This window comes from Crocodylus siamensis, chromosome 1, assembly GCF_052110815.1.
Source record: "Crocodylus siamensis isolate JL-2025a chromosome 1, ASM5211081v1, whole genome shotgun sequence".
In the NCBI taxonomy this organism is placed as follows: domain Eukaryota; kingdom Metazoa; phylum Chordata; order Crocodylia; family Crocodylidae; genus Crocodylus; species Crocodylus siamensis.
This window is the reverse complement of record NC_143395.1, coordinates 389549837-389576497: the sequence shown is the minus strand read 5'-3', so window position 1 is coordinate 389576497 and position 26661 is coordinate 389549837. Positions and strand designations below refer to the sequence as shown.

General features: G+C 45.3%; 1 protein-coding gene across 1 annotated transcript; it reads left to right on the top strand.

Annotated features, from left to right (window-relative positions):
• Nucleotides 1-1151: 1151 nt before the first annotated feature.
• On the top strand, nucleotides 1152-26121 carry RAB39A (RAB39A, member RAS oncogene family). The gene is made up of 2 exons (XM_090031754.1): nucleotides 1152-1378; nucleotides 25655-26121. Exons 1-2 carry the CDS (start codon nucleotides 1155-1157, stop codon nucleotides 26079-26081), a joined length of 651 nt encoding a protein of 216 aa, XP_089887880.1. The 5' UTR covers nucleotides 1152-1154; the 3' UTR covers nucleotides 26082-26121.
• The last annotated feature ends 540 nt before the right edge of the window (nucleotides 26122-26661 follow it).

Genomic DNA, 26661 nt, shown 5'->3' with positions numbered 1-26661 from the left:
CTTAGAATCGAATAATTTCCTGTACTAGTACAAGCTGGGGACTGACTGGTGGGACAGCAGCTCTGCAGAAGACGACCTTGGGGTTACAGGAGACAATGTGCTGAATATGAGCCAGCAGTATACCCTTGTTGTGAAGAAGGTTAACAACATACTGGGATGCGTGAGTAGGATGTTCAAGGGAAGTGATTCTTCCTTTCTATTCAGCATTGGTGAGGCCACATCTGGAGTGTGTTCAGTTTTGCCCCTCCCCCCCGGCTCCCTCTCCCCCACCCCATGGAAAGGATGTCCGGTAGATAAACTGGAGAGAGTCTACCGGAGAGCAACAAAATGGTTAGGGGCTGTGGAACATGCTTATGAGGAGAGGCTGAAGGAACTGGGCTTGTTTAATATGGAAAAGAGAAGGCCGAGGGGGGATTTAATAGCATCCTTCAACTACCGGAAGGCGGGGGTTGAGAGAGGAGCTGGACTGTTGTCAGTGGTGGCAGAGGAGCAATGGTCTCTAGTTGCAGCAAAGGAAGTTTAGGTTAGATATTAGGAAAAACTTCCTCAACAGGAGGGCAGTAAAACACTGGAACAGGTTACCCAGAGAGGTGGTGGACTCTCCATCCTTGGAGGTTTTTAAGACCCGGCTAGACAGAGCCTTGGCTGGGATGATCTAGTTGGGGCTGGTCCCGCTTGGTGCAGGGGGTTGGACTGTCACCGAGGTCCCTTCCAACCTCCCCTTCTCTACGATCAGGGGCAGGTGTGGCGACTCACGTCCCTGGCTTGTTTGCTCTCACCCCTGGATGGCAGCCTCATCCCTCGCCTCCCCAACCTGCTCCCCCTTCCCCTGGCCCCATGCGTGTCCCCCTGGCTTGGTCACATCCCCTCCCGCCCCAGCAGCCCCTTCCTGCCGCCATCTCGGGCCACTTCTTGGGGGGCGGCTGCCGTGACGGGCCAGGCGGCGCGGCTGGGAGGGGGCAGAGCCGCGGTGCAAGGCGCGCAGAGGCGGCGGCCGCCGCGCCGGGCGCGGAGCAGGGCGCGGGCCGGCGCCGGCCGTGGTGCTGAAGGACAGCGCCGCCCGCTCCCGCGCATGGGGCCGCGGTTCCGCCCCCGCCTCCGCCCGCGGCGCCGGGGCCGGGCCGGGCCGGCCGGGGAGGAGCCGCGGGGCCGCCATGGACGCGGCCATCTGGATCTACCAGTTCCGGCTGATCGTGCTGGGCGACTCCACCGTGGGCAAGTCGTGCCTGCTGCACCGCTTCACCGAGGGCCGCTTCCCCGGGCCGCTGCACTGCGACCCCACCGTGGGGGTGGACTTCTTCTCCCGCCTCGTGGAGATCGAGCCCGGCAAGAGGGTCAAGCTGCAGCTGTGGGACACGGCGGGGCAGGAGCGCTTCAGGTACCCGCCGGCCCCACCTTCCCAATCCCCCTCTCTGCAATAACCCTCCACGCCAGGGCCCCCGCCCCCAGGGCAGCCCCACTCCCAGCCCCTGCCCCTGCCCCGCCCCGGGGAGACGGGAGGCCCTCCCCAGCCCCCGTGCCCTCCTCCCTTCGGCATGCCAGGGCAGCACCTGGCACAACAGGGAACTGGGCCAGGACTGCAGCTCCTTGGTGCCAGCTCAGTGCAGATAAGAGAAGTCATGCCGGCCCTCATAGTACTCCCTGGGCTCCTGTGAAGAGGCTCCCGGCTCCACCTGGCAACGCCAACCCCGCTGCCCCCACCCTGGCAGAGGCAGTGTGGACAGGATTTGCATTGTCACCAGTCTCCTGCCATCTGGATCGGTGCCGCATGGGTGGTTGCCTCAAGCTTTGGCTTCACTAGCCCCCTGTCCATGGCTGGTAGCAGTGGGGCTGAATGAGGGTAGCTGCTCAAACCCCACCATAGGCATCAAGTTGGCTTTTCCTTTCTGCCCAGAACATAGGGAGGCAACCCTAAACCCCCCACCGAATACCAGGAGTTAGTTATTCACCTGGGCCTGTGCCTGCAAGTGCCCTCTTTGTACCATTCTCCCTGGTCAGTTTTGGTACTATTGTCTGCCACGGGCAGCAGCATGGTGTGAATTCTAGACTGGGTTTACTAACTGGTTTAATTTGTGACCAATTCATCTGATTTGGACTGAGTTACCAGGAGGAGGAGGCTGATTCAGTAACTTATCTTCCTGTGGCATCATGCCTTCCTTAAACTGCACACTTGTTGATGACCATTGTATTTCCAATATACTCCTGAGTTTGTAACTATGGAGTTAAACTGCAGCCCTGTTTAATGTGTGTAGAGTTGTAGAAAATGGTATTACACACCCCCATCTTCCTTCCTAGCAGCTTCACAGTTCTCTGGCATGGAGCAGAAAGAAGTGGGATCTCTTTGCTTTACTCCTTTCCCTGGATAGGGAGACCTCCAATGCAGCCACAAACTTTCTGGAGCCTGCATGAGTCAGACACTTGCATATATATATTTGCAGAGTCAGGCAGCTCCAAGATTAGTGAAGAAATCTTCACTAACAGCACCCTGTTAGCATTTTTCATTTTCCTTTTGCTTCCCAACAAACAAATGTAAAATACTGATAAACACTTGCCCAATAAATAGCCATCTCTGTAGTTTGGTGTTGCTGGCAAAGGGCCAATATGTTAAATGTCAATGCAGTTGACTCAAAGCAATGTAAATAAAAGGAGTTTTGTAGGCATCTTACATTATTCAGTGTGCTGTTGAGGCTCAGGGAAGATGTAATGATGAGTCATGCATTCACTTGTTTTGAAATTTACCCACAACTATATATCCTATACATTCTCCAGTACCCTACCAGAGGAGATGCTCTTAAAGTCTGTGATTTCTTTGCCAATAGGAATTTCCTGACAGCTGGCTTACAAGGAAATTAGGAAAGCAATTGTGTTTAGCATTTCACATTTACTCCTGCAAATTATAAATATTTTACTCAATTATAAACAGTATGTTGGAAACTTGCACATTCTGTCATCTGTTTATTGCATTCAAGTAAAGAAAGAAAGAAACTATAGATTGTAATACAAATTTTAAAAATCTTGTAATACTATAGATTGTAATATAAATAAAAAATCCAAAAGGTCGTCTCATCTGCTTGCAGACTTCCGTCATTTTAACAATCAGACCATCCAAGCAGGGTATTGGGGCTGACGGCTGTTCCTAGCTGTTAATGCCTAGCTTTGCAATGGCTTTGCCCTGCTTTTGATGCAGTCTTCCACAACATTCTTGCAAGCAAGTTAAGAAAGTATGGGTTGGATGTGTGGACTGTAAAACTGGCTGGATTGTTGGGCTCAGAGGGTAGTAGTCAATGGCTTGATGGCTAGTGAGCATTTGGTATCATGTGAAGTTTAGGACGGGTCAAGGTACCAACAGGTTTAGGACAGACCAAGGTCCCTGTGCAGCAAAATTTCACCACTGAGACTTCAGTGCTAACCCATCATGCACTTGTGGAGAGACACAAACAATGTTGTATATTGTCCCATCTACAGACTAAGAGGTGGATCAATAACTTTGAATTCAGCTAACAATAAGGCTATTGCTTGGCATCACAGATTTGCATTCACTACATAAATAAATAAATAAATATTTAAATCAAGCAGAGTGCCCCAGGGGTCAGTCCTGAGGCTGGTTTTGTTCAGTATCTTCATCAGTGACATGGAAGATGGGATGGAGTGCACCCTCAGCAAGTCTGTAGATGACATCAAGCTGGGGGGAGTAATAGATATGCTGGAGGGTAAGGCTACTATTCAGAGATACCTAGACAAATTGGAGGATTGGACCAAAAAAAATCTCATGAGGTTCAACAAGGACAAGTGCAAAGCCCTTAGTGGATTCAGAGAGCCATAGACAAGACATTGGACTGTATCAAAAGCAGGGCAAAGCCACTGGAAAGCTGGCTTAACATTCTCCCTGAGGATTTTTGTGTGTAAAGGGCTTCATATTGGCTGTACATCAACCCCCAGTTAGTCTTGGACATTACAAGTGTATCCCCCAGGAGAAAAGTATATTTATGCCATTATCACTCTATTTGAGCTTCTTTTTTCCTTTCCTGTTGTAAAATGCATCGCAACAAAGGTATTGCATATACATCTCTCAACTGTGCTGTGGAATTTGAATCTGGTTCATGGAAACTCCTTTTAAATTGTGGAGGAGTATCCTTTGCATTACTTTTCAATTAAAGTGGAATTCTTAATAGGTATTACTTCTGCAAGTGAGTGTTAACAAGTTGTCAGCTGGAGGCCAGGTTTCAGGTAGTACAGTGATAGATGGTATTAATTTTTCTTATTTGCTTTGAAGTAGCACCAAGGGCCTGCAGTCCTGGACCAGTTCTTTTTTGTGCCAAGTGTTGAACAAATGGAACAAAAAAATCCCTTATATTAGCACCACTGCTCACCAGACAGTGTTTAGGGATCATTAAAGAACACTTAACCCTTAAATGGAATGTAAAATATGAACACGGACAACTCAGTGTCCTAAAATCAAAGTCTAACTTTATTAGTAAACAAATATTATCTTAGCAGTTTCTATATTCAGTGAGAGAAAAACATTCAGTATAATAATCTCACCCAATCCCAGATATTAATTTGCTCAACAGAAGAGATGACCAATTGGTTCCAGAAAGCAAAGGCTGTGTTGTTGGCTGGGACAGTCAGACAGGTGCTGAAGGCTGGATTTATGACAATGACACACGTAACTTTCTTGCTGCCCCCTTTTAGGCTTTTCTTTAACTTCATTCCTATGATGATTCTTTGCTTTTAGATTGATCTCTCTGCTATCAGCATACTGTCCATATTTTATCCTGTCAGGATATTCCTTTATTCAACAGGCCTATCATGAGCACACCTCTTAATTTGGTCTTTTCTGGTGTCTTACTCTGAGGATTCTCCATTGGTCTCCCTTATCACCTTTCATTAACATATCCAGTCATTTCATCCCTCTGATTCAGCCCGTTAGTGCCAAGTTCAGTTAATGTGAGCTGGTAACAAAGCCATTGCTATGTTATTTTAAAAGAACTTCTCACAGTGATAAAAAAGAAAAGATACAATAATATAATGAGCACTGCGAGCTCTACAAAAACACAAAGGCCAGCTGATAAGCAAAATAAAAAGTTCAGATAATACAAAACTTAAGCAATAATTAAATAAGGTTAAATTTAAAAAGTTTAAACAATGCTATAATTCACCACTCTATAAGCTGGTGCAACTTTAAAGTATACAGTATGACAAGCTACCCTAACACCCTACCCCAATTACATTTCCCATCAGCTGGGACAGAAACCTATATAGGTTATGTTTAATACAGATAAAGCAGCAGTTCATCCTACAGTTCTGACCAAGATGGGATCAGGTTTTTTTACCTACAATCTATACCTTGGCCTACCTTTTTATTAAGTCTTCATGCTACATCAGGGGAACTGCCTTAAGAAAGTCTATATGTGGCCTCTGATAAAAGTTCCAATGGGAGTCCATCTTTACTCAGAGGTTACCCAGGTGGATTATAGTGCTGTATATTCGAACAGTGAATTATCTATAGCACAGAGATTGGGGACATTTTGAATCTCATTCTAATCACAATTGCTACTGCCTCAATAGCCCCTTTTTAAGAGTTTCAGTTTCCCATATTGTCACATTGTGTTTAGTTTTCACTCTTACAAAGCATTATTCTTCTGATTCAGAGACTCAGCCTTATGCACAAATCAGGAGAGCAGTGCTTCAGTCTCTATATAATTAAGTACTCATTAGCAAGCAGTAGACAACTGCAGTAGGAGGGGCAAGTTACTATAATGGGACTCTGCAGAGACAGTTTGATGACGGAGAAAGGAAGGTGTTACAGCTGGAGTTCTTGGAATATTTTACCAGTATGGATGACCCCTATGAGTGAAGTTAAAGGGGTCATACGTGCCAACCCCTTTTTCCCCACCCCTGTGAAATGTCTTTGGTAGTTAGATAGAGCATAGCTAACCTCTGTTTGGGCCTTGTTACATGTTGCAGTGAGGCTTCACAAAGTGCTAATTAGTGTTAGTTAGTGCTAGGTTGAGTTTAGAGCAGTCACGCTTTCAGGAAAGCAGGGCCTTGAGGACTGAGATGTACAAAACTCCCCTGCTCCCCTCCCCTCCCATTCTGGGCTCTCCCCCTGCCCCTCCGGGTTCCACCCTGCTCCTCCACCCCTGGGGCTCCCTCTAACCCTGGGGCTCCCCCTTCTCCCTCCCACCTCCCCCCTGACCCTCATGACTCACCCCCCCATGTCACCTGCTTACCTATGGCTGCTGGCACTATCCTTGGGGAGCAGACAGGGAAGAGGAACCTGACCACTGCTGCTGCCACCACCAAGTCACAGCTGCTCTGGGCTGTGCTCAGAGAGTGACACCAGTGGCACTAGTGGTGGCAGGTGGGTTCCCCTTCCCTGCCTGATCCCCCAGGAAGTGCCACAAGTAAACCAGGAGACATGGGGGTGAGAACCTGGGGAGGCTGCAGATGGTGGGCCAAATACAGGAGGTTGGGGGGACAGCGGGCCAACCTGGTCTAGTGGGGGAAGGGACGAGGAGGCTGGCGGTGGGCATTGGCAGGGGACAGCTGATCTGATCTGGGCCAGGGTGGAGGGGCAGGGAAGTTAGCTGCTGGCTCTGGGCCAGTGGGGGAGAGGGGGCAGCTGGAGTGTTACACTAAATGTGTAGCCTAGAGTGGCCACATGTTAGTTTAACATGATCTGGGTAACACAGATTACAGATAAATTTAAGTTGGAGTAGTGAAACTGCAAGATGCCAAAAGGGTGCTTAAAACTAGTTTCATGTGTTAATGTGAGGACAATCCTAGGGTTAAGATCTCCCTGAGCCGCCTAAAATTAATATGTAACAAAGCCCTTAATTACTGCCAAAGGTAACAACAGGGCAAGAGATTAAGCCTGGTAAACATGCAATTTTATACCAACATCTTTTAGTTAGAGGTGTGATTTTTCTACCACAATACTTGGACATAGTGGACATAGTTATAGTGTTATAAAGACATCCTATACTTATCAGCTTTTCCCTATACTTTACAGCAGTGGTTCTCAATCTTTTTAGACTCAAGGCACCCCTTGGAAAACATCAGCTGTTTGTTTTCACTCATTTTTTGACTACAGGAAAATAATAGAAAGAGTACTCTGTTGCAAAGAACTTGGAAAGACAACAATGTATTTAACACTATGGATTCCTATTTGAAATCTCAGAGTGTATCTTTGAATTATATCTGCACACCTAACAATGCTAAAATGGCATGGCACCCTGTTGCATAGTTGAAAGGGTGCCATGGCACCCTGGTTGAGGATTATTCCTTACAGAAATAAATTGTGACACTTTTATAACTGTATAGATGTTTCCATGCTCAGGAGGTTGTAGTGCCATAACTATTCTGATATCATTAAAGGGGTACAATGTGTGTATAGATAAAGCCCCCAGTAAGAATTTTTTGTAAATTAGACATCTATATGGTTAGCAAAAGCATCCATCATAATATTAGATAAAACATTATAAAGGATATAAACTTTTATGCATCACATTTTAGGCCAGCCACTAATTGACGGGGGCTAGGAAAGCTTTCTCTCTGGGTACATTTTTTCTTAAGTGTCCACTAGATTAATAGACTACTGATTTGATCTGGCAGAGCCTTCCCTTTGTGGTTGTTATCTTCCTCAGAGCCTTGCATTCTATTTCAGTTACACTGGAGGAGCTTAGGGTGAAAGTTGTATTACAAAAGGAGATGTTAGATATTCAGAGCCAACAGGTAAATCAGAATGTGGTTCTGAATTAGCAGAACTTACAACTTGGTCAAAATTCTCAAACCTTGGTGACTAAACTTAGGCTCCCAAATCCATCCTTAGGTGGAATAAGCATGACATGATTTTAAAAAAATGAGCTGTCCCAGCTCCAGTTGAAGTGTTAGTGCATCAGAGTGACTTGTTCCCACATTAAAGTAGAAAAGTTAAATTCCCAGGTAAAAGGAGAACAAACTCAAAACAATATGAATGTGAAATCCATACACAAACCCAGCCAGAGCAGTTTATTTGCCTGTATCTAGGTTTGCAGAACAGTATGGCTAGGAACAGATGCTGTATTTGTCCCTAGACAAGCTGCGCTGTGTTTGTCCCAAAACAGAAATATCCCAGGATTGACATGTACACACATCATCCTTCTGACCAGGGTTTAGTGAGCAGCTGAATGCTGCTGCTTTTCTGCCATTGCTTCAGTGGTGCAACCCTGGGAGAACCATTCACACACACTTTGCAAAGTTCCAAGATAAACTTATTACTTTTTATCCCATGAACAATTTTAGGACTTGTTCTGGGATAATGGACAAGGACATCTGAGCTATTGCACTTTGGCCCAGGATAAAGTGGTTTATCCTGGGACAGATGTGACATTGTTTGTAGCCAAAGTTAGCTCACAGAGTAGGCAGAATCATTCTGAGGCATCTTACATTACCTCTGCACCGTGCTTCTTGGCCTCTGCACAGTACCCCACTAATGGGCCTGTCTTGCTTCCAGTTCAGAACCACGCACCTGAAAAGCTAATGTGGCATGCTGAACCATGATGCTGGCTTCAAAGCCTTAGAAACAAATATTTTGCTATTGTTAGTTTCATAATTTTCTGAAGAGAGAATGGATCTGTCACAGGGCACTAAGGTGCCTGCTCCTTTAAGGACAGAAACTGCCTAGGGAGAGGGCCCTAGCAGTCAGGCAGGAACCCCACAGCTGCAGGTTACCATGGCAGCAGGAATGAGGGAATTAGCCTGCACCTACAGGCGGTCAGCTGACTGGAAAAGTGAGGGCCTTGGGCACATCTAAACCACAGGGCTGGGACTAGAGGGCAGTTCTCTGTCAGCAGCCAGGGGCGAAGGAGCTCTCTTTGAGAAAGCTAAGTGGAGATGTATGATTGCCTGTTCTACTTCTGGTAGGATTAAGAGGCTCCAGGAGCTCACCAGGGATCCTGGCCTACAAGGAATTTAGTGCTAGGGGTGAGGTTTGATGCTTTTAAAGGGACAGAATGCATCCTGAACTGATTGTGTTATGTTAGGGGTTCATACTTTGATTTCTGTTTGTAACCAGTGGATTGGGCTGAGACTACTGGGGAAGGAGGAGGCCTCACTGGGGGCCCACTACAGTGTGGGGACCCCAGCGCTAGTGTGGGCACAGTGATGAGTGGGAGAGAAGACCCCAGTGCCAGAGGGAATAGTTACTGAGGCCAGACTAAGCTGAGGCCTCAACTCAAGGAGATAACATCGGTATAACACCTGCAAGGCATGGGGTGTCATAAAGGGGAAGTTTTGGAGTCACACATCTAGCCAATAAGGCTGGGGGGGCAGCAACCCCCAAGTGTGGGGCCCAATAAAGGGGTGCAGCAACCAACAGGGTTTAGGGGAGACTACCAAGACCATGACTGAGCAGCAACTCCAGGGCAGCCTCCCAATCCATCATTCATAACACTAAGACATGACAGGCAAGATTAGTAGGTGGCCATAGGGCAGAGCCAGCATGGTCACAGTGCCCTAGAGACATCACAGCCATCTCAGGGGTGGCCGTATTTTGACAGCATCTGTTGCCAGTTTGAATGAGTAGTTCTCGTTAACTATTTCAAGAGGGTAAGCATGAGTTACTTGCCTGGCCCACATATAGGCAAGTATTTCATAAGCTAAGCCTGTTTAAAAAGTGTATTAGTCTCATAGGCAACTATCTGTTGTGCAGTCATACCTCCAGTGGGGCAATTTAAAGACAGAGATGGAACAAAATTAGATTGGTTGGTTATTCTGAGTTTCAGACCCTTATTTGTATCTGTATATGTTTTAATGTTGGCTAAATGTGAATTGTGTGAAGGGGAGAACTTTACCATGGAGTTAACGGTCATGCACGGTTAAGGTTAACTTCATTTTGCACTGAAAGCAGGAATTCAGGCTTTTGACAGACTGGAATAACCTTCCCAAAATTACATTGCGTGATCTTCTTGTAAATAATTAATTTTTGTAATCTTACAAGTAAATCCAGTAATTAGTTTGTGTTAGAATTAAAAGTCAAGTCCTGCAGACTATATTTGAATAAATAAGGCTGTAGTTAAGCTAGGTTATTATATCTAATTTTCTAATGATATATTTAATGTTTATAATAGTGTGAGAGGCCCAGACCCTCAACTGACGTGCCCCAGCACTTACTTTAGAAGCTGGGATAAGCAGCAGCTGGAAAGAGACACTGACGCAAGCTCAGCAGTTCCACAGCTGCCTCAGCCTGCGTATCAGTGAACATTGGGGGCGTTCAGGAGAGGGGAAGCTGACCTGGAGACAAGGGATGCACCCCTGAAGATTAATGGCCAGTAAGACCCATCCCTTTCAAGATGGGCAGTGTGGGAAGACCTGTGGAGAGCAGCATCTACCCAAGCCGAGGATGTGGTAAGGGTGGGGTAAAAGGAAGGTTTGGAGACCCACCAAAACACCCCAGGGCCGAAACCCTTTCAGGTCACCGACAGGGAACTGCCTCCCCGACAACAACATCAAAGACGTGGCAGGTAAGAAAGTGCCTGAACCATTTAGGTGGCACCGAAACTGGATCTCACCCTCATGTCGCTGCGGGGCAAGGCACTGACAAAGAGGGCGACAAAACCTTGCAATACCTACCAGCAACAGATAGTTTATTATATGGGTCATTTCCAAATCAACAGTCAGATGATAACTGTAAAGTTGGTACCATTCTGATTTGAAAGTATCCTTCCCTCCACTTAATTTACATGCAATAGGATTGTAATGACACAGTGGTATGAAGGAGATTGGACATTGGACAATGGATCAAGAATTCTGGTTGGTAGATTATTTGTCCCAAACGTTGCTGATCCTGAAAGATACTATGTTAATTTGAGCTCTCATACTGGTGCAGACTCCTGAAAGAGTCTGCATGGCACAGCTGCCTCTGACATGGATCACCACTCCCACGCTATCAGGAAAAGCTGAGGAAGGAGGACAGGTGAACCCTTAAATCTCAGTCATCAGGAATCTCACAGCTGGTTCCTCCACATGCACTTCCAAGTCAGTGCTTTTCCCACCAACACAGACAACAAGTCAATAGCAAATTAAGGGCCAGATTCACCAGAAGAGTTTAGCTCTTTTGTTCTTGTTTGCCTCCTGTAACAGGGTAGCAGTGAAATCCCTGGAGGCTCCCTTTGCCCAAAGAAGATGAAGGAGACAAGGGCTTTTTCCTCTTCAACTTTCTTGCCTTGCCTTGACATGATCACATCTTTAGAAGAGGGAGGCTGCCCTAGGGCTTCCCAGGACTGATCTTACACTTCTGAGCTCAGATGTCTCCAGTCTCTGCCTTAAGGGCTAATTACATGGCCTCATCTCCCCTTATAGCCACACCCAAGCCTTGCAAATGTTACTAATCACCCTCTAGCTCTCAAGCCTGTCTTTTCTACCCCTCCTGGGCTCAGGCCTTAGTTTCCTTGACTATCACCTGCATGGGAGAAGGCTCCCAAAGGGCAGCAAAAGGATGCATAACACTCACTGATATTCTTTTTGGTATTGGGTGGTGGAACCGGAGTGTGCTCCATCCACTCCATGCATTGACCTGGTATTGCAGTGCTTCCAGGACTGGTGCAAAAAAAAAAAAAAAAAAAAAAAAAAAAATCACCTGCCCCTCCTGGGCTCAGGTCTCTGTCTCTAACCATCAGACTGCTTCCACCTCTTGCAGGCACTGAACCTATGGCCCTGTATTTTCCACCTCTCCCAGGTCCTGGCCTTGTCTCCACCTTTCTCTGGGCTTCAGGTCTCTGTCCTGTCAGTCTATGGCTGTGATCCTCCTTGGCTTTTGACCCAGATCCTTGAGCCCTGACCCTGCTCCCAGGTCAGTTGAGATGACCAGGCTCCCTGGTCCTGGCAGTCTCTAGCTGTGGCTCCTCCTTGAGCTTTGGCCCCTATTCCTGGGCCCTAACATCACTCCTAGGGCAGGTGAGATCTCTAGGCTACAGGCTCCCTGGCCTTACTGGCTCTCACCCCTCCTGAGCTATTGATCCCTGGCCCTATTGCTATGGCCCTCCTCCCTCTCCTTGGCCCCTATCCCACAGGCCTGGCCTTACTCCTAGGGGGTGTAGGGGTTGAGACCTCTACCACCCCTACAGTCTCAACCCCTAAACCACCAGTTTTTCTTACCCCAGCTCAAGTGCTAATCAGGAGCTGCAGACCTGCTGCTCCAGAGCTCCTCTCTCCCTGGCTCTCAGGAGCAGAATGCCTGATTAGCTCAGGCCATGGGCTTATATCCTAGCCCAGCCCCCTCCTGGTCAGGTGATTCTCTAAATTACTCTCTGGAGCAACTGCAGCCTGCTTTTCCCGCTCCCTGCCTTCTCTTAAAGTAGTAAGAGTACCAAACTTTCTGCAAACTTTTGGGTATCACAGTGAGGTCTGAGGGGTCCAATGATACCCCAAAGCTTGCCTATATCTATACCAACCATACAGCTGATCCAATCAAATATCACCCATAGAATATTTGCCTTTATGGGGAAAACATTATGGGAATGTGATAATTATTCTAAATGAAAAATGACAAAGCCAACGCTATATAAATGAATTCTGTCTTCATAATGCATGATTTGGGAAGAAATAAAACATCCCTATATTCTTATCCTCTTACCTGGAGTAGTTGTTTATTCCAGCAGGTGTTAACTGCCTTGTTCATCATGTTAACTGATCAAATCAATCCCTTTATAACCTGTCTTAACAGCACCTCCTCTCCTTGTCCCTTTCCCTTCTACATAAAATATTTTCTTCCTGCCAGTCCATTTCAGTCCATCTGATTAAATAGGCTGTTGCCTACAAAAGCTCATGCCTGTCTACACTAGAAACCAAGGACAGGGCAGTCTCTCAGGTGCTGCCCTGTCCTACTTTCTGCCTGATGTAACATGGGTACAGTCATTCCTAAAAACATAGTCTGGCATGGTTTATATGGCTTCTAATTTATATTCTAAAACAGTGCTCAGTGAACATCCTTTTGCCAAGTCTTAACTTGAAAATAACCAATAATCAATGTCTTATTTTTTAACCTACTTAGATTCAGCTAAGAAGATAACTTCTGTTGTGAACAAAGTATTTCCCCATATTGTAAAGCTTAGTTTAATCAGGATTAATTAGCTCAAACAAGGATTTCTCTAAATGAGAAGCCATGATTTCAGTAAGCATGTTAGGCTCCACGGTTTAACAACATACCAGTATTCTCAATTCAAACTGAAGAGTATGAAATATTCTTTGGAGGGTCATTGTGATTTATGATTATCTTATGCAATAGTCTCACTTTTAAGAAACCTACCTTGTAATGGTAGAATTCAAAATCAAAGCCATTTGTTTCAGGTTTAATTACTACTTTAGCTTTATTAATCTCTTGAACAGGTGGAGGTTGATTTAAGACTTATTTTAGCATGTCCTGTTTGACAAAGATTTCAGTTTCTCCAAAAAGTAATTTTCTTTGTTACAGAGAGCAAGCATGGTGTGAAGAACAACAAAAGTATTAAATCTTTTGAAATCTTTGATGCAAAATCTCTTGTTGGAAATCTGAAAAGATTGCAGTCTCCAATAATATGATATCCTTTAGTTAACATAGATAGATATATAAATTATCTACCTATTTATCTGGTATATGTATCTACATAAACTAATGTATTCATTCATTCATTCATTTAGATTCTCATAGTTTATTTAAATCCTTTCCCATGTCTGTTTTCTAAAACAGTGTAACAGTCCATTTTATATATATAAAAGTATACATATGTATATACATATATACACACATGCACACACATAGAGCCACACAGTGTGTGTGTGTGTGTGTGTAACGTACAGGCAACCCCTGCTTAGCGATCTTAATTAGTTCCAGAAAAACCAAGTGCTAAGTGAAACGCATTTTCCCCATAGGGTTTATAGTAAATAAATATAATTGGTTCTGCAGCACCTGCCAGCCCTGGCCCTGCCATTCCCAGCAAGACATTGTGTGGGCTCCACCAGGGAAGGCATTGGCTCCTCCTGGCTTCATTGTTCCACCACCACAATGGCCCATGCTGGCCTATACCCACTGGCCACCAGTGCACCTATGCGTGGCCCCAGCTGCCTTGCCTGCAGGGCCTGAGTTGGGGGCCCGCCCACATAGGGATTAACAGCAAGAAGGCAGCGGGGCCCCAGCCAGTATGGTGGGGAAGCTCGGGATGGTGTCCATGCCCTGCGGGTGAGTGCATACCCAGAGCGGAATGAGTCATGGGCTGCAGCCCAGGGATGGGGGGCTCCATGGGCTTCGCCCCACTGTGGCCTGGGGCGGGGGACACTATACACATGTCCTTGAGCACTGGTTTGTACCGGCCCAAGCCCTGCACTCCTGAGAACCCTGGCCTCAGGCCTCGGGTCCCACACTCATGCTAGTCCGGGCCTCAAGCACCAGCCCACCCCCTGTGCTCACATCCCTTGGCCACCCCTTCTTGCCACCACCACCTTTCCTCCCCACCCACCGGCTGCTCCAGTACCACACACTGGAGCGGAACCCGGGCTTCTGCCACCCCACCCTGGGCCCTGCCGGTTGCCACTCTCACCAATTCACTTGACGACAATGCCGCTGCTGCTGCTGCCACTGCTTCCCCCCCACCCACCACGCTGAGTGTTATAACAAAATGCTCTGCAGGCTAAGTGAAACGGGGTAGGTATTTTAAATGAGCACTATAGCAAAACTGCAGTAAGCAGGGATTGCCCATACATACATACATACATACACATAGTTATGTGTGTGTGTGTGTGTGTGTATATATGTACATAAATACACTCATTTGAATGAATGAATTATATATATATGTATGTATATATATAAAAAATTCATTTGTTCATTTAAATTGGTTCATTTTTATGTATATATACATATTTACACACACACCCCTATATATAGTAAACCAGTCCATGTTTAGAAAAGGCACAATGGTCTTTGGGTATCATAACTTGTAATTGATTTACATGAAGTAGAGAAGAAAGATTTCTTTTCTAAATAACTACATTTAAATCAAGCGTGGTCATCCTGCAGCATGTGTCCCACAAGTGACATGGACAGCCTGTGTGAGTGGCATGTGGCAGATCAGGAGAGGGGCAGGGAGCGCAGTGGTAGATAAGGTAAGGAGCAGAAAGCTAAGCAGCAAATCAGGCAGGAGAAAGAGATTGGAGTGGTATCCAGGGAGGATGCGGGACTTAATTTGTGGCCCACCAGAAAAGTCCCATCTCCTGCTTTAAATAATTGCTTTTCTAAATAATTACATAATTGCTTTTCTAAATAATTTTTAGACCCTAATAACTTTTGGTTTCACACCTACTTAGTTAAAAAAAATGCTATCATGGCTCTAATATAATGTTATAGGCTTTGGGTATAACTTAAGTCTTACATTCAAAATAGCTGTATGAAACAGTCATGTTTCTTTATCAAACAAGTGCTCATACTCAGGCACATGTTCCTGTCCACAGCAGAAACATATACATGGCTCAAGTGACTGTTTAGAAGTGTTTCCATTGACAGTTGTTTTGTGAAGAATTTGTGTGTCTGTGAAACAATGGGCAGAGAATGCTCAGACAAGCTAGGTGAGAAGGAACCGTCAGACTCTGCCTGCATAGGAACAAAGGGTATGTTCCTGAGAAAAATCTGAGAGAATTTAGATGCTGAGTGTTTCCTGAAATAGGCTTGATCAGGACGTGCAAATGAATGAAAACAGCCATGGGGGAGGATTTAAATATCAGGATGCAATTTTATTAACTTAATATACCAGATATTTATGTAGGTCCAGTGCAGCACTTATAGGGTTTCCACCATTTAACCCATAAATTAGTGCAGTCCTCAGGCTACCCACTGGATTTAGTACAGTCTCTTGAAACCTGATAACTCCTTCAGCCCCACAGGGAAGAAACTACCTCTTTGGGTCCCAGCTAATAAAAACAGGAGATTGTTGAGACTTATGACAACCCAGAAACTCATAACTCTACTTATAATGAAGGTGGGCAGGGCAGCCAAAGGGAGCAAGAAGCTTCTAAAGGCCTGGATAGTAAGGTGAAAGGGAGGCAAGGAGCCAGTCAGCTCCTCTCAGCATCCATTGAGAGACAAGACACCTTGCAAAAGACATGTCTTTCCTTGCATTTCCTACCTGCTTCAGGGCTCTTCCTCACTTGCCATCCAGTAAAGCCTCTCACCTGATGAGACAGATAGGTGGCATGGAACTGTGTGCAAAAATCCTCTCTTCTTGTTTAATTTCCACTGGGTGCAAATATGCAAGATGCGGACTGTGCAGTAGCCCGATACTACTGCACAGTAGCATCACTCAGCAAAAGCCATGACGCGATGCTACTGTGCAGTAGTATTAGGCTACTGGGGAGTAGCATTACATAAAAGGTGTTTGCTGGTGTTACTGCACAGTAACTCAGGTTACTGAGCATTTATTTAGTACTTGTTTATACGAGTAATGACTGCACAGTAGCATCTCATGTAGACGCAAGTACTGTATTCCAGGAAACAGACCACTCCCTGTACATTCTTTTAAATCAAGAGTACTTCAGATGTGACCCCATCATCAATTTCTCTTCCTTGAAAAGCCTGCAAGATCCCAGGTTCTTGGCTAATTACTCCAGCCAAAAGGGGCACCTGTAATGCTCTAAAAGGAGAAAACATACTGCATTTCAGTTCAATAACCTTAGAGTCTGATCTTCCAGCACTTGTCTGAGCATAAGTAATGATGGCAATCACTGTAATGCTTATGAAAAGGTTGCATCACGCTCCTTGCAAACATCAAGCAGGTAGTCAGTGGTAGTCATGAGAAGTTCTGAGCTATAATTAAGCTGTTTTATTTGAGAGCTGGGCAGAAGAGAGGCTTGAGAAATAAAATTAATACCAGAGTAAAGTCTAAAAGATATAGAGCTGTATCCATTAAAGGAATTGGGCTCTTCCTTGCAGATAAGATAGTTTAGCTATTGCTATAATTTATATAAAGAAATAAAAAAGTTTAATATCTGATTGTAGCAGGTTTGCTGCCTGCAGTTGGCCTTGGAGCCCCCTGGACTAGGGACAGACATTAAACATAAACCAATTTAAGTGATCAGAAACTGGTTTAAACCTGTAACAGAACAGACATTCAGTGCACATAAACCAATTTGAAAATGGCTGAAACTGGTCTGAGATAAACCTGGTTGAATGTAGTATCAGACTTAACTGATTTGGCTCTAACCAGTTTACCCAGACCCCTTCCTGGTTTAAGTTAAACCAGACTCCCCCAGCATCACGGCATGCTCTTTGGGCTGGGCTCTCTGCTCCAGCCCAGCCGGGTTGGCCCCGCCCCTCTGCTCCCCAGGGGTAGCAGGGACAAGCAGAAGCAGTGGTCTGTCCAAGGAGGGGTTTAATTCCCCCTCTCTATCCTACCAACAGGGGCCCGAGCCGGGTTTTCTGGGCACTCCCCCGTCATTGCTGCAGCAGCAGGACACCATGGCCCCTGAGGCAAAGGGAGGCAGGGAGGAGAGTTAGTCTGCTCTCTACCCCCACTGGCAACTGGGTCTGTCCGCTGTTGCCGCCACACTTGTTCCCTGCAGGGGAATAGGCTCCCTGCTGTTCTCTTCCCAAACGCCAGAGGGAAGAGGAATAACCCCATCCCTGCCCCCCACAAGGGGCTCTGTCTCGCTGTGCCCCTGCCCCACCACTGCAGCGGGAGGGGGCAGGGTCCTTGTTGGGGGCAGCAGCTCCTGTCATAATGTCACAGAGCAGGAGCCCCTTCCTGGCCCCCCGGTTCCTGGACTGACCAACTGCAGGCATGTGCTTGCATTTCCTCAGTCCAGAGAGAATGTTTCTCCTGTTACAAACTGGTTCAGTCTAGGCAGGTTAAACTAACCTGCAAAGGTTGAATCAATTCAGCCTCCATCTCTTTTAATGTCTGTCCCTAGCCCTTGTTAGCCCTGTAAAACCTGCCTCATTTCAGCTCCTCAGTGTACTACTCCCTAGCTATCTTGCCTGCTAGGTGTCCTGCTACATAATTTCACCTTATCGCTTATACTTGCTTGCAACATGTTGCTGTAAATAATTGCTCATTGATATTAAATCTATTCTAATATTTGCAGGGAGTATCTCCACACAGCTGCCCTGGTTAGTTGTCACTTAAGCAAACTATCATTATTTAATAAATCCTCTCTCACAAGTTATTTTTCCAACCATACTAAAAGATATAGAAAAAAATAACCAATGTTTTCTTCATTTAAACCAGTGGTTTTCAAGCTTTTTGGGCTCAAGGCACCCCTTAACAACCTTGAGGCACCCCTTAGAAAAAGCCAGCTCTTAGCTTTCACTTGTTTTTTGACTACAAAAAAAAAATCAAGCAACTCTTTTGTTGCCAAGAACTCAGAAAGACCACTACAGGTCACGGTGTTTTTAATACCATGTGAAAACTCGGGGTTTATTTTGTGAATCATGTTTGTGCACCTAACAGTGCTAACTTTGTGCAACACCCCATAGCAATCTGGTTGAGAATCACTGTATTAGACAATGCTATTTCATATGACGTTCCAATTACAGGTTGCTTTTTTCAAGCATTGTTTGGTTTCATAAAAATATCTATGGCCAGACCCTCACGGGGCGCATCCAGACGAGCACACACATGCCTCTTGCCCTGTCTAAAACCCCTTTGAGATGGGGCAAGAGGCATGTGCAGGAATGAAAAATTGTTCCCAGGCTGCAAACTTGCAGCGCAGGGAGAAAATTAGATCTCTGGATATCCAGGGGTCTAAAAACCCCAGAGTTTAAAAAAGCAGGGTAGGGCATGGTCGCGGACCATGCCCTGAGGCAACTAGAGGCTGGGTCCTCCATGGAGACGCTCTGGCTGCCAGAGCATCTCTGTGGTCGGCCCCTCGGCCTGGTGCTGAACCACGCAGCAATCTCATAATCATTCTGCTTTAATGTCCTCTTCTAAAACCCCTTGGTCCTCCCATTCTAATCTCAGCAAATGTGCTTTAATTGGGTATTTCTGTATTTAGGATTTGCTGGCACTTAAAGAATGCAGTTTCTTATAATAATTTGCAGATGTTTCATGTATGGCTTTTGAGCCAATGCTAAGTCCTTTGGAGCTCTCCAGAAGACAAGTTGTACAATTTTATTGTTCTCTAATTTTTCTTAATGTATTTGCTAGTAGTCTGTCACTTCTGTTTTTGCTTTTCATAATGTAGCTGTTTTGAGTATCAAAGAGCTTTTTCTCCCTTTTTAGTTTGTAACAAATCTAACTTGGTTTTAGTTTCTGTTATTGTTATATGCTTTCTGTGAGTGATAAATCTGATATAATTTTTACATCTTCTACCTCATTAGTCAGATTCTGCATTTTCCCTCTTCTATACTTTCTAAGATGAGACTCTTTTCTTATTAGATTGCTTCTGATTACTACCTTAAAAGCATCCCATGAAATATTCTTTTAATTTATATTATTCTCATTGAAATACAGCTTGATTTCCTCTCTAGTAGTTTGGACTTTTCCCTTGTCATTCAATTGTCAGGTTCTCATTTTTGGTGTTTTCTCCCAGTCTCTGATAAATAACTGAACCAGTCCAACCAGACTATTCCGCCTTATTTTTTTGCTACAGCACTACTAATTTCTTGGTAATGATTTGGAAAGCAGGATAATATCAATATGTATATTTATTTTGTGTTGTATTGAATAAAAAGATATATCTTTCTTTTGAAAGAACTGCCTCACAAGTCAGTTCTAGCTCAGTAGTAGTGTCCAGCAGTGGTATCAGATACTGGGCCCACAATGCTGGAGCTTGTGTGGCATCGTGTTGTGCCTCCTGTAGTTTGGCTAGCATTATGCCAATGGCAGCATCACAGTCCTCATAGTGCTTCAGTAGGGCCAGAAGCTTGTGCTGCCAAAGTATAGCGTGCCTTTGGATTAGAGTGGTCATAGCAAGGATTTATTGAGTTCCACTGCTCATCATCTCTAGGAAAGCCAATGCCCACTGAACCAGTCGGTCAAGGAGGGATTGGAATTTGTTTCCTCACCTCACTTCAGCCAATTATTGCTTTCATCTGTGCTCAACTGTTTTTAGCCACTGTCAGAAGTATGGGAGAAAGTTCCTCCAGCACAGCATGCCAGGAGGCCTGCTCACCACCCTTCTTGTACCGGAGCACAAGCTGTGCATGTAAGGTTCATTGTAAACATCATCATGTGACTGTTCAGAACACATTATAACTTTAATATCATATACCAGTCCACAGATTTAACATGTATTAGGTACCCTGTGCAACAAGACCCTCAAACTAGTTGTGCTTTAGAGTTATGTTCTAGGCTGGTGTCACATGTTCAACTTTTAACACTTAAGTGCAGTTAAAAAACAGTCACATGCATGTTTAAGCACTGAGCACAACTTAAGTGTCCTCATGGCATTACAAAGCTGCTTCCTTTCAGGTGAGGGGTATACCTAACTTGTATTAACTTTAATAAGTTGCTACATTCCAATGTTTTGCAGCTGCTGCAAATGACAGGGCACAGACAGAAGTGACAATTTTTACCCACAAAAAGCAGTCTATAGCCATGACCAAAGACAAGTACATGGTTGCAGACTGCTTCAAAAATGGCTGATTGGGTGAAAATCTGAACCCTCATTGCATTCTGTAACTTCTGTTTGCACTGCCAGCTGGCCTGTCACTGTTTTCAGAAAGGGGCAGGGGGTGGGGGGAAGGGAGCAGAGGAGGTTTGGGCTGGGAGTTTATCAGCCCTACTGAAGGATGGTGCAGGTGTATTGGCGCCCCTACCAAGGTGGGGGCGACTCCAATTCACCCACCCCACCCTCCAGTGCTGGCTGGAAAACCCCAAGAAGGAGCTTCCTCTGTTCCCTTTACCCCCTCCCATTCTGAAAACTTTGTAGCCCTCCCAGGGAGGAGGGGCAGTTGCTTGCAGAAATCAGCACAGGCTGACAGCCAGCAACTAGATTCCCCTTCCCCTGGGAACTAACAGTGAACTTCTGTTTGCTCCAAGGGAACAGTTGTAACTCAGAACACTTCCTGCAAAGTGCTCTCACTTACAGCAGGGAGCTGCACTTCTGTCTAGGGTCACCATACATCCAGGTTTCCCCAGATATGTCCTCTTTTTTTGGCTCCCGGTCCTCGTGTCCAGGCAGGTTTTTGAAATGTGAGCAAATGTCCAGGTTTTTGCTTGGCTGCTTGGGGCTGGGATCAAGGGGAAAGGTAACTGGCTGTCAAGGGTCATGTGCTCTGCGCGTGGCCCCCAGCAAGCTGCTCCCAGGAGAGAGAGAGAGAGAACATGTGCACAGCAGGGCTGGGGGGGTAGGGAGCTATGGGTCCAGCGTGTGGGGCATGGGCAGGGCTGGAGGCCAGCGGGCTGTGGGTCATGGGTGAGAGGCATGGGCAGGGCTGGGGGACAGGGGCTTGGGAGTGAAGAGCAGAGGCAGGGCACAGGCCTGTCACTGCCCCTCCCACAATCATATACCTCCTTTTCTTTCTCCCCCCCACCACAGGCGTCCTCTTTTTTGATACTGGAAATATGGTAACCCTACTTCTGTCTGCACCCTGAATCTGTGACATTCTAACTTTAATGCCTCACAACAGTCCAATGATTTGTAACTGTTGCAAGAGAATGTGTGATAATGTCCCTAGATGTTTTAATCTGCTGAGGTTTGTTAGCTCCTCCTGCCTTCCCCTTTATGCATCATCATACCTCCTGTGCAAACAAACTTAAAGGGAAAGCCCTGTCTGTATTTTATTTTTGCTTCTCAGGGATAGGTTGTAAACTCTTTCAGTTCTTGTGTTTTTTCTTTAGAATGAAATATTATTTATTTTGGGAAATCTGTACTGTGTCCCCCTCACCCCGCCAATTTAACTGCAGACAGATTTCTCTTGATCTTCTCTTAATCTGTTATTTTACCTCAAAATGTTACTGTCTTAAATTATGTCTATAAACCTACTTGTGTTGAGGAGGAGCACGAAGAAATCCATCCATTCTAACTGTGAATATTAATGTGTTTGTCTGCAGTTCTAAAAGTTTAGGATGAGCTTTTTTAGGAAGTTAGTAAGGTTACCTTTCTACCCCTTCAGGAAGAATTTTGAATGTTTATGCTGTTTCTTTGTTCACTTGTGTCACGTCTTCAGTTGTTTCTGTGAGCTCAGTTTGATTTGGTGTTGGAGTTCTATATTGGCTTGAAGGTTTTTATCCAAATTTTTCTCAGTGTCTCCCAATTTCTGCTATTGCAGCTCTAATTTTATCCAACTTTACTTCTATGAAGGAAGTGAGAGACCTGAATTCTGATATGAACTCACCATTGTCATCTGAGAAGAGCTGCTTTAGCTTCTTGCTTTTCTGCCTTGCTTGCTTTATTTCCACCCACACCAACCATCTTTGATCCCTTCAGGGTCTGGTTGCTGCTTTGCAATTGTTTCTTCTTGTAAATTCCTTTGGAGTAAATACTGTATTTACCTGAATCCAAGATTACTTTGAATTTAAGACAATCCCCCAATAATTTGATTGGATACATAGAAAAATATACATTTGTTATAATTTTCCATACATAGTGTCTAATTATTAAGAGGTCTTCTTAAATTTGTTCCCCGCAAACACTGTGGTGGGGAAAGCAGAACGGAGTGGGCAGGCAGCCTAACCCTTGCTCCTCCCATCTGTCTCTGGTACCTGCCTCCCCCAACCATTGTCCCCCTGAGGCCACCACTTATGATATGTGTTTGCTCCAGCTCCAGCCCGGGACATGGAGCACATGGTGGCTTTGGCCCCAACCCCAGCCCCAGTGAGGCAGCAGCCATCTTTACCATCTCTGGCAGCTCCAGCCCCGGGTCCACAGATGGAGCCAGAACAGCTCCCTGATGTTGCATGACCTCCCCTGCACTCCCTTCTGGCCTCACACTGTGCAATCTCCCCTGCCCCCACCTCCACACAGCATACTCTCCCTCCATGCTCCCCCACTCTCACTGCACAATCTCCCTGTATTCCCCCAACACTGCATAATCTCTCCACAGTCTCCCCCCTCATTTTCTCCCATCCCCTGCACCACACAGTCTTCCCCAAGTTAGGGCCAGAGCTGTAGCAGCCACCCACCTTGAGCCAGTACCTGAATCCATGATTTGCCTCTCCCCCTCCCCACTCCATATTGAATGGGAAAAAAACCCTTATCTTAAAGTTGAGTAAATAGAGTAGTGTCTTATATCAGTTACCTTATGTATGGCTGCCCTCTAATATTTAAGGGCACGTGTTTCTAATAGGGGTTAGGGATATATGATGCCTTTGGATTACGCCAGATTCTTCTTTCAATTCTGACTTTAAATAGCCATCTTCCCCAGAGACACTGTGGGCACATCCAGACGAGCCTGCACGTGCCTCTTGCAGCATCTCAAACTCCTTTGAGATGCTGCAAGAGGCACGTGCAGGAATGAGAAAATGTTCCCAGCACTGCAAATTTCCAATGTGGGGACAAAAGTAGACCCGGACTGTGCCCTGAGGCAACCAGAGGCTGGGTCCTCCACAGAGATGCTCTGGATGCCAGTGCCACCTGGCCCTACCCCCCACCTGCTCCCAGCCCTCCCACCTGGCCCCATCCTTCCACCTGAACATCCCTGGCAATTTAAAAAACAACAAACAAAAACCCCTGGCATTCACTTACTGGCAGTACAGCTGCCAGTCGGGGTCACTGAGCGCCCACACACAGAGCACAGGGCCGGGTGACAGCCCCAGCAGTTCCAGCCTGGACCCTGCTGCCCCCCGCTGCCCTATGCTGCATGAGGGGCCTCTGCCAGGAGGCCCTGGAGCCCCTCAGCCCCCGGTCCTGGGGTGAGTAGAGACTTTTTTGTTTTTCTTTTAAAGTACCAGAGGCTGAGGCAGGGGGCAGCCATCAGGGGCTGGGGGTGCAAGTGGGGGATGGGGCTAGGCAGGGCAGCACTGGGGCCTATGGGGGAGGGGAGGGCTGGGGCTGGGTGGGGCAGCGATAGGAGGTGGCTGACTGCTTGGCCAATTGGGGCCAAGGGGACATGCTTTGATAGTTCAAAGCAGGCCACCACAACCAGAACATCTTCCAGGTGATAGCTGCCCAGATGGCCGAGCAGGGGCACACATGGCAGTAGTGCCATACAAAAGCCACCCCTGCAGCCACAGCCCACTGGCAGCTGGCCTAGAGAAGTAGATGCCTCTACTGGCTGTGCAGTCCCCGTCTGGGTCTGGCAAGTGCACAGCAGGTCACAGCCAGCCAGCAGCCCCCACTGCCAGACTCCTGCAGTGAACTCTCTGCAGAGGGTGCAGGGAACTCTCAGAGCTGCTTCAGCAGTCCAGCTGGCACCAGGGGTAGTGTGCCCAGGTACCAATTGGCCGGTCCCCAGAAGCTCCTGACAGCAAGTAGCCCTGAGCTACTTGCCAGGGTGGCTTTTTGTACTGATGGGGCCAGGACAGGGCAGCTTTTTATCCTGCTGGGGACAGCACAGGTGCTGGCCCCGGGCTCTAGTTCCCCCTGACTGCAGATCCGAGGTGGAGCCAGGCAGGGTTATTTCGCCCCAAGTGGCACAATTTACCGCACAGCAAAGTGCATGTCCAGGCACATGCACCAAGGCAAAAAGCCCCAGCTCAAATTTGCACTGCTTCTATTTGAGCTGCTGCACACGCACATGGCTGCATGTGTGAACATGCCCTATGTGGCTCCCCCAAAGGGTCCTTTTTACTGGTTTACCATTTAAAAGCTAACAAAGCATGCTTGATTCTAATAAGAATACTTTTTCACTTGGCAACAAATCTGTCAAAGGTTTTGTACCATGTTCCCCTTTCTTTTCTAAATTAATAATGCAATGTCTCTTAAACCTGTGATTTCCCCAGTACATCCTCACAAGTTACCACTGCACTTTGAGGGATTGTGATGGATAAACAGAGGGAAAAGATGGTAGTGCGGAAAATCTCATTCTATGACAGAATAATTGCAGTCTAAAGAGTTTTTGAAACCATATATCATAGATGAACAAGGGGCAAATAAATATTCTAACAATTTTTTATTTGCCCAACTGACTTCTTTTTTGGCCAAAATTATTTAGAAACCTTCCTTTCTTAGTTTCTTCATTATTTACCTCAGCAAACATGAATGCCTGACAACATGGTAATTTGTACAAATTTAATCTCAGAGAACTGGTTTGAAAGGATTACAAAAAATATATTTGTGTATGGCTCTCTTGTGCCCTCACAAATTCAACAGTTAGCACAGGCTTAACTATGGAACAACTCACATGAACAAAATTAAGTATATGCATGAGTATAGCATATGTATAAGTGTATGCAGGACCAGGGCCTTCACTTTAAAAAATATTAAGCATAAGTATTCTAGCTTTTTATTTTTCATGCATAACACAGTCAGTTTTGCCAGAAATACCTATTTCCAAAGCAAGTGGTCATCCAAAGCTGATATCAGCAATGTTGAATTTATAAATTTTGAATGAAATGCCTTCCACATTTGAGGAAAATATGAAAAATGAACACTTTTATACAACAGTAATTAATAAATTCTGGTAAGTAAGCAAGAAAAAAATATAAAATAAAAACCATATTGCTACAATGAAATGTAAATTTGTTTTGCAAATATAGGGAAGCATTTTATTACATTCCTGTTTAAACTTTCTTTTTTTCTTTCTATCCCTCTCTTCACTTTTCAGATCAATAACACGATCTTATTACCGCAATTCTGTTGGTGGACTACTGGTGTTTGACATCACAAACCGGCGATCTTTTGAACATGTGAAAGACTGGCTAGAAGAAGCTAAAATGCATGTACAGCCTTTTCGAATTGTATTTCTGTTAGTAGGACATAAATGCGACTTAGTGTCACAGCGACAGGTTACAAGAGAAGAAGCTGAAAAACTGTCATCTGACTGTGGTATGAAATACATAGAAACCTCTGCGAAAGATGCCACAAACGTTGAGGAATCATTTACGATTCTTACCCGAGACATATATGAACTTGTAAAAAAAGGAGAAATTTCTATACAGGATGGATGGGATGGTGTTAAGAGTGGCTTTGTTCCAAATGTTGTGCATTCCTCAGAGGAGGCTGTAAAGCCTAAAAGACGATGCATCTGCTAAATTCATAGCATGCCAAAGAACACATCAGGTGTTCATAGAATGACGCCAACATAAATAATTGTGAACAATAATTTAAAAGAATGTATTAGATCTGATCATAAATTGGTAATTTTATATCATTCTAATTCATAACTAATTTCGTCTATAACTTCATGAAACTTAAATTCCTTTTTTTTTTACACAGTACAGTAACTTAGAGAGGTCTTCAAGAAAAGAAATGATATGAAAGGAAAATTAATGTTATATGCCAGATACTGAGAAGTTGCAATAGCCATCATGATAAAATCTTCTTCCAGGCTTCATATTTTAAATAGATCATAAAATCAAGCCTCTGACCATAAGCTAGGTTCTGGCTTTAATTCATCCAACTTAGTCTTAGACAGGAAAATATTAAAACCTATATTTTTTTATTATCATTATTTACTTTAGGAAAGACAGCTAGGGTTTAAGAATTCTGTAAAATTTCATAACATGAATAAGACTGAAGAAGGCAAACTGAAAGGACATTTTGATAAGACTGTGAATACAAGCCTCACTAAAGAAAAATAATGTATTAGAGAAGACTACTATATTTGTATAA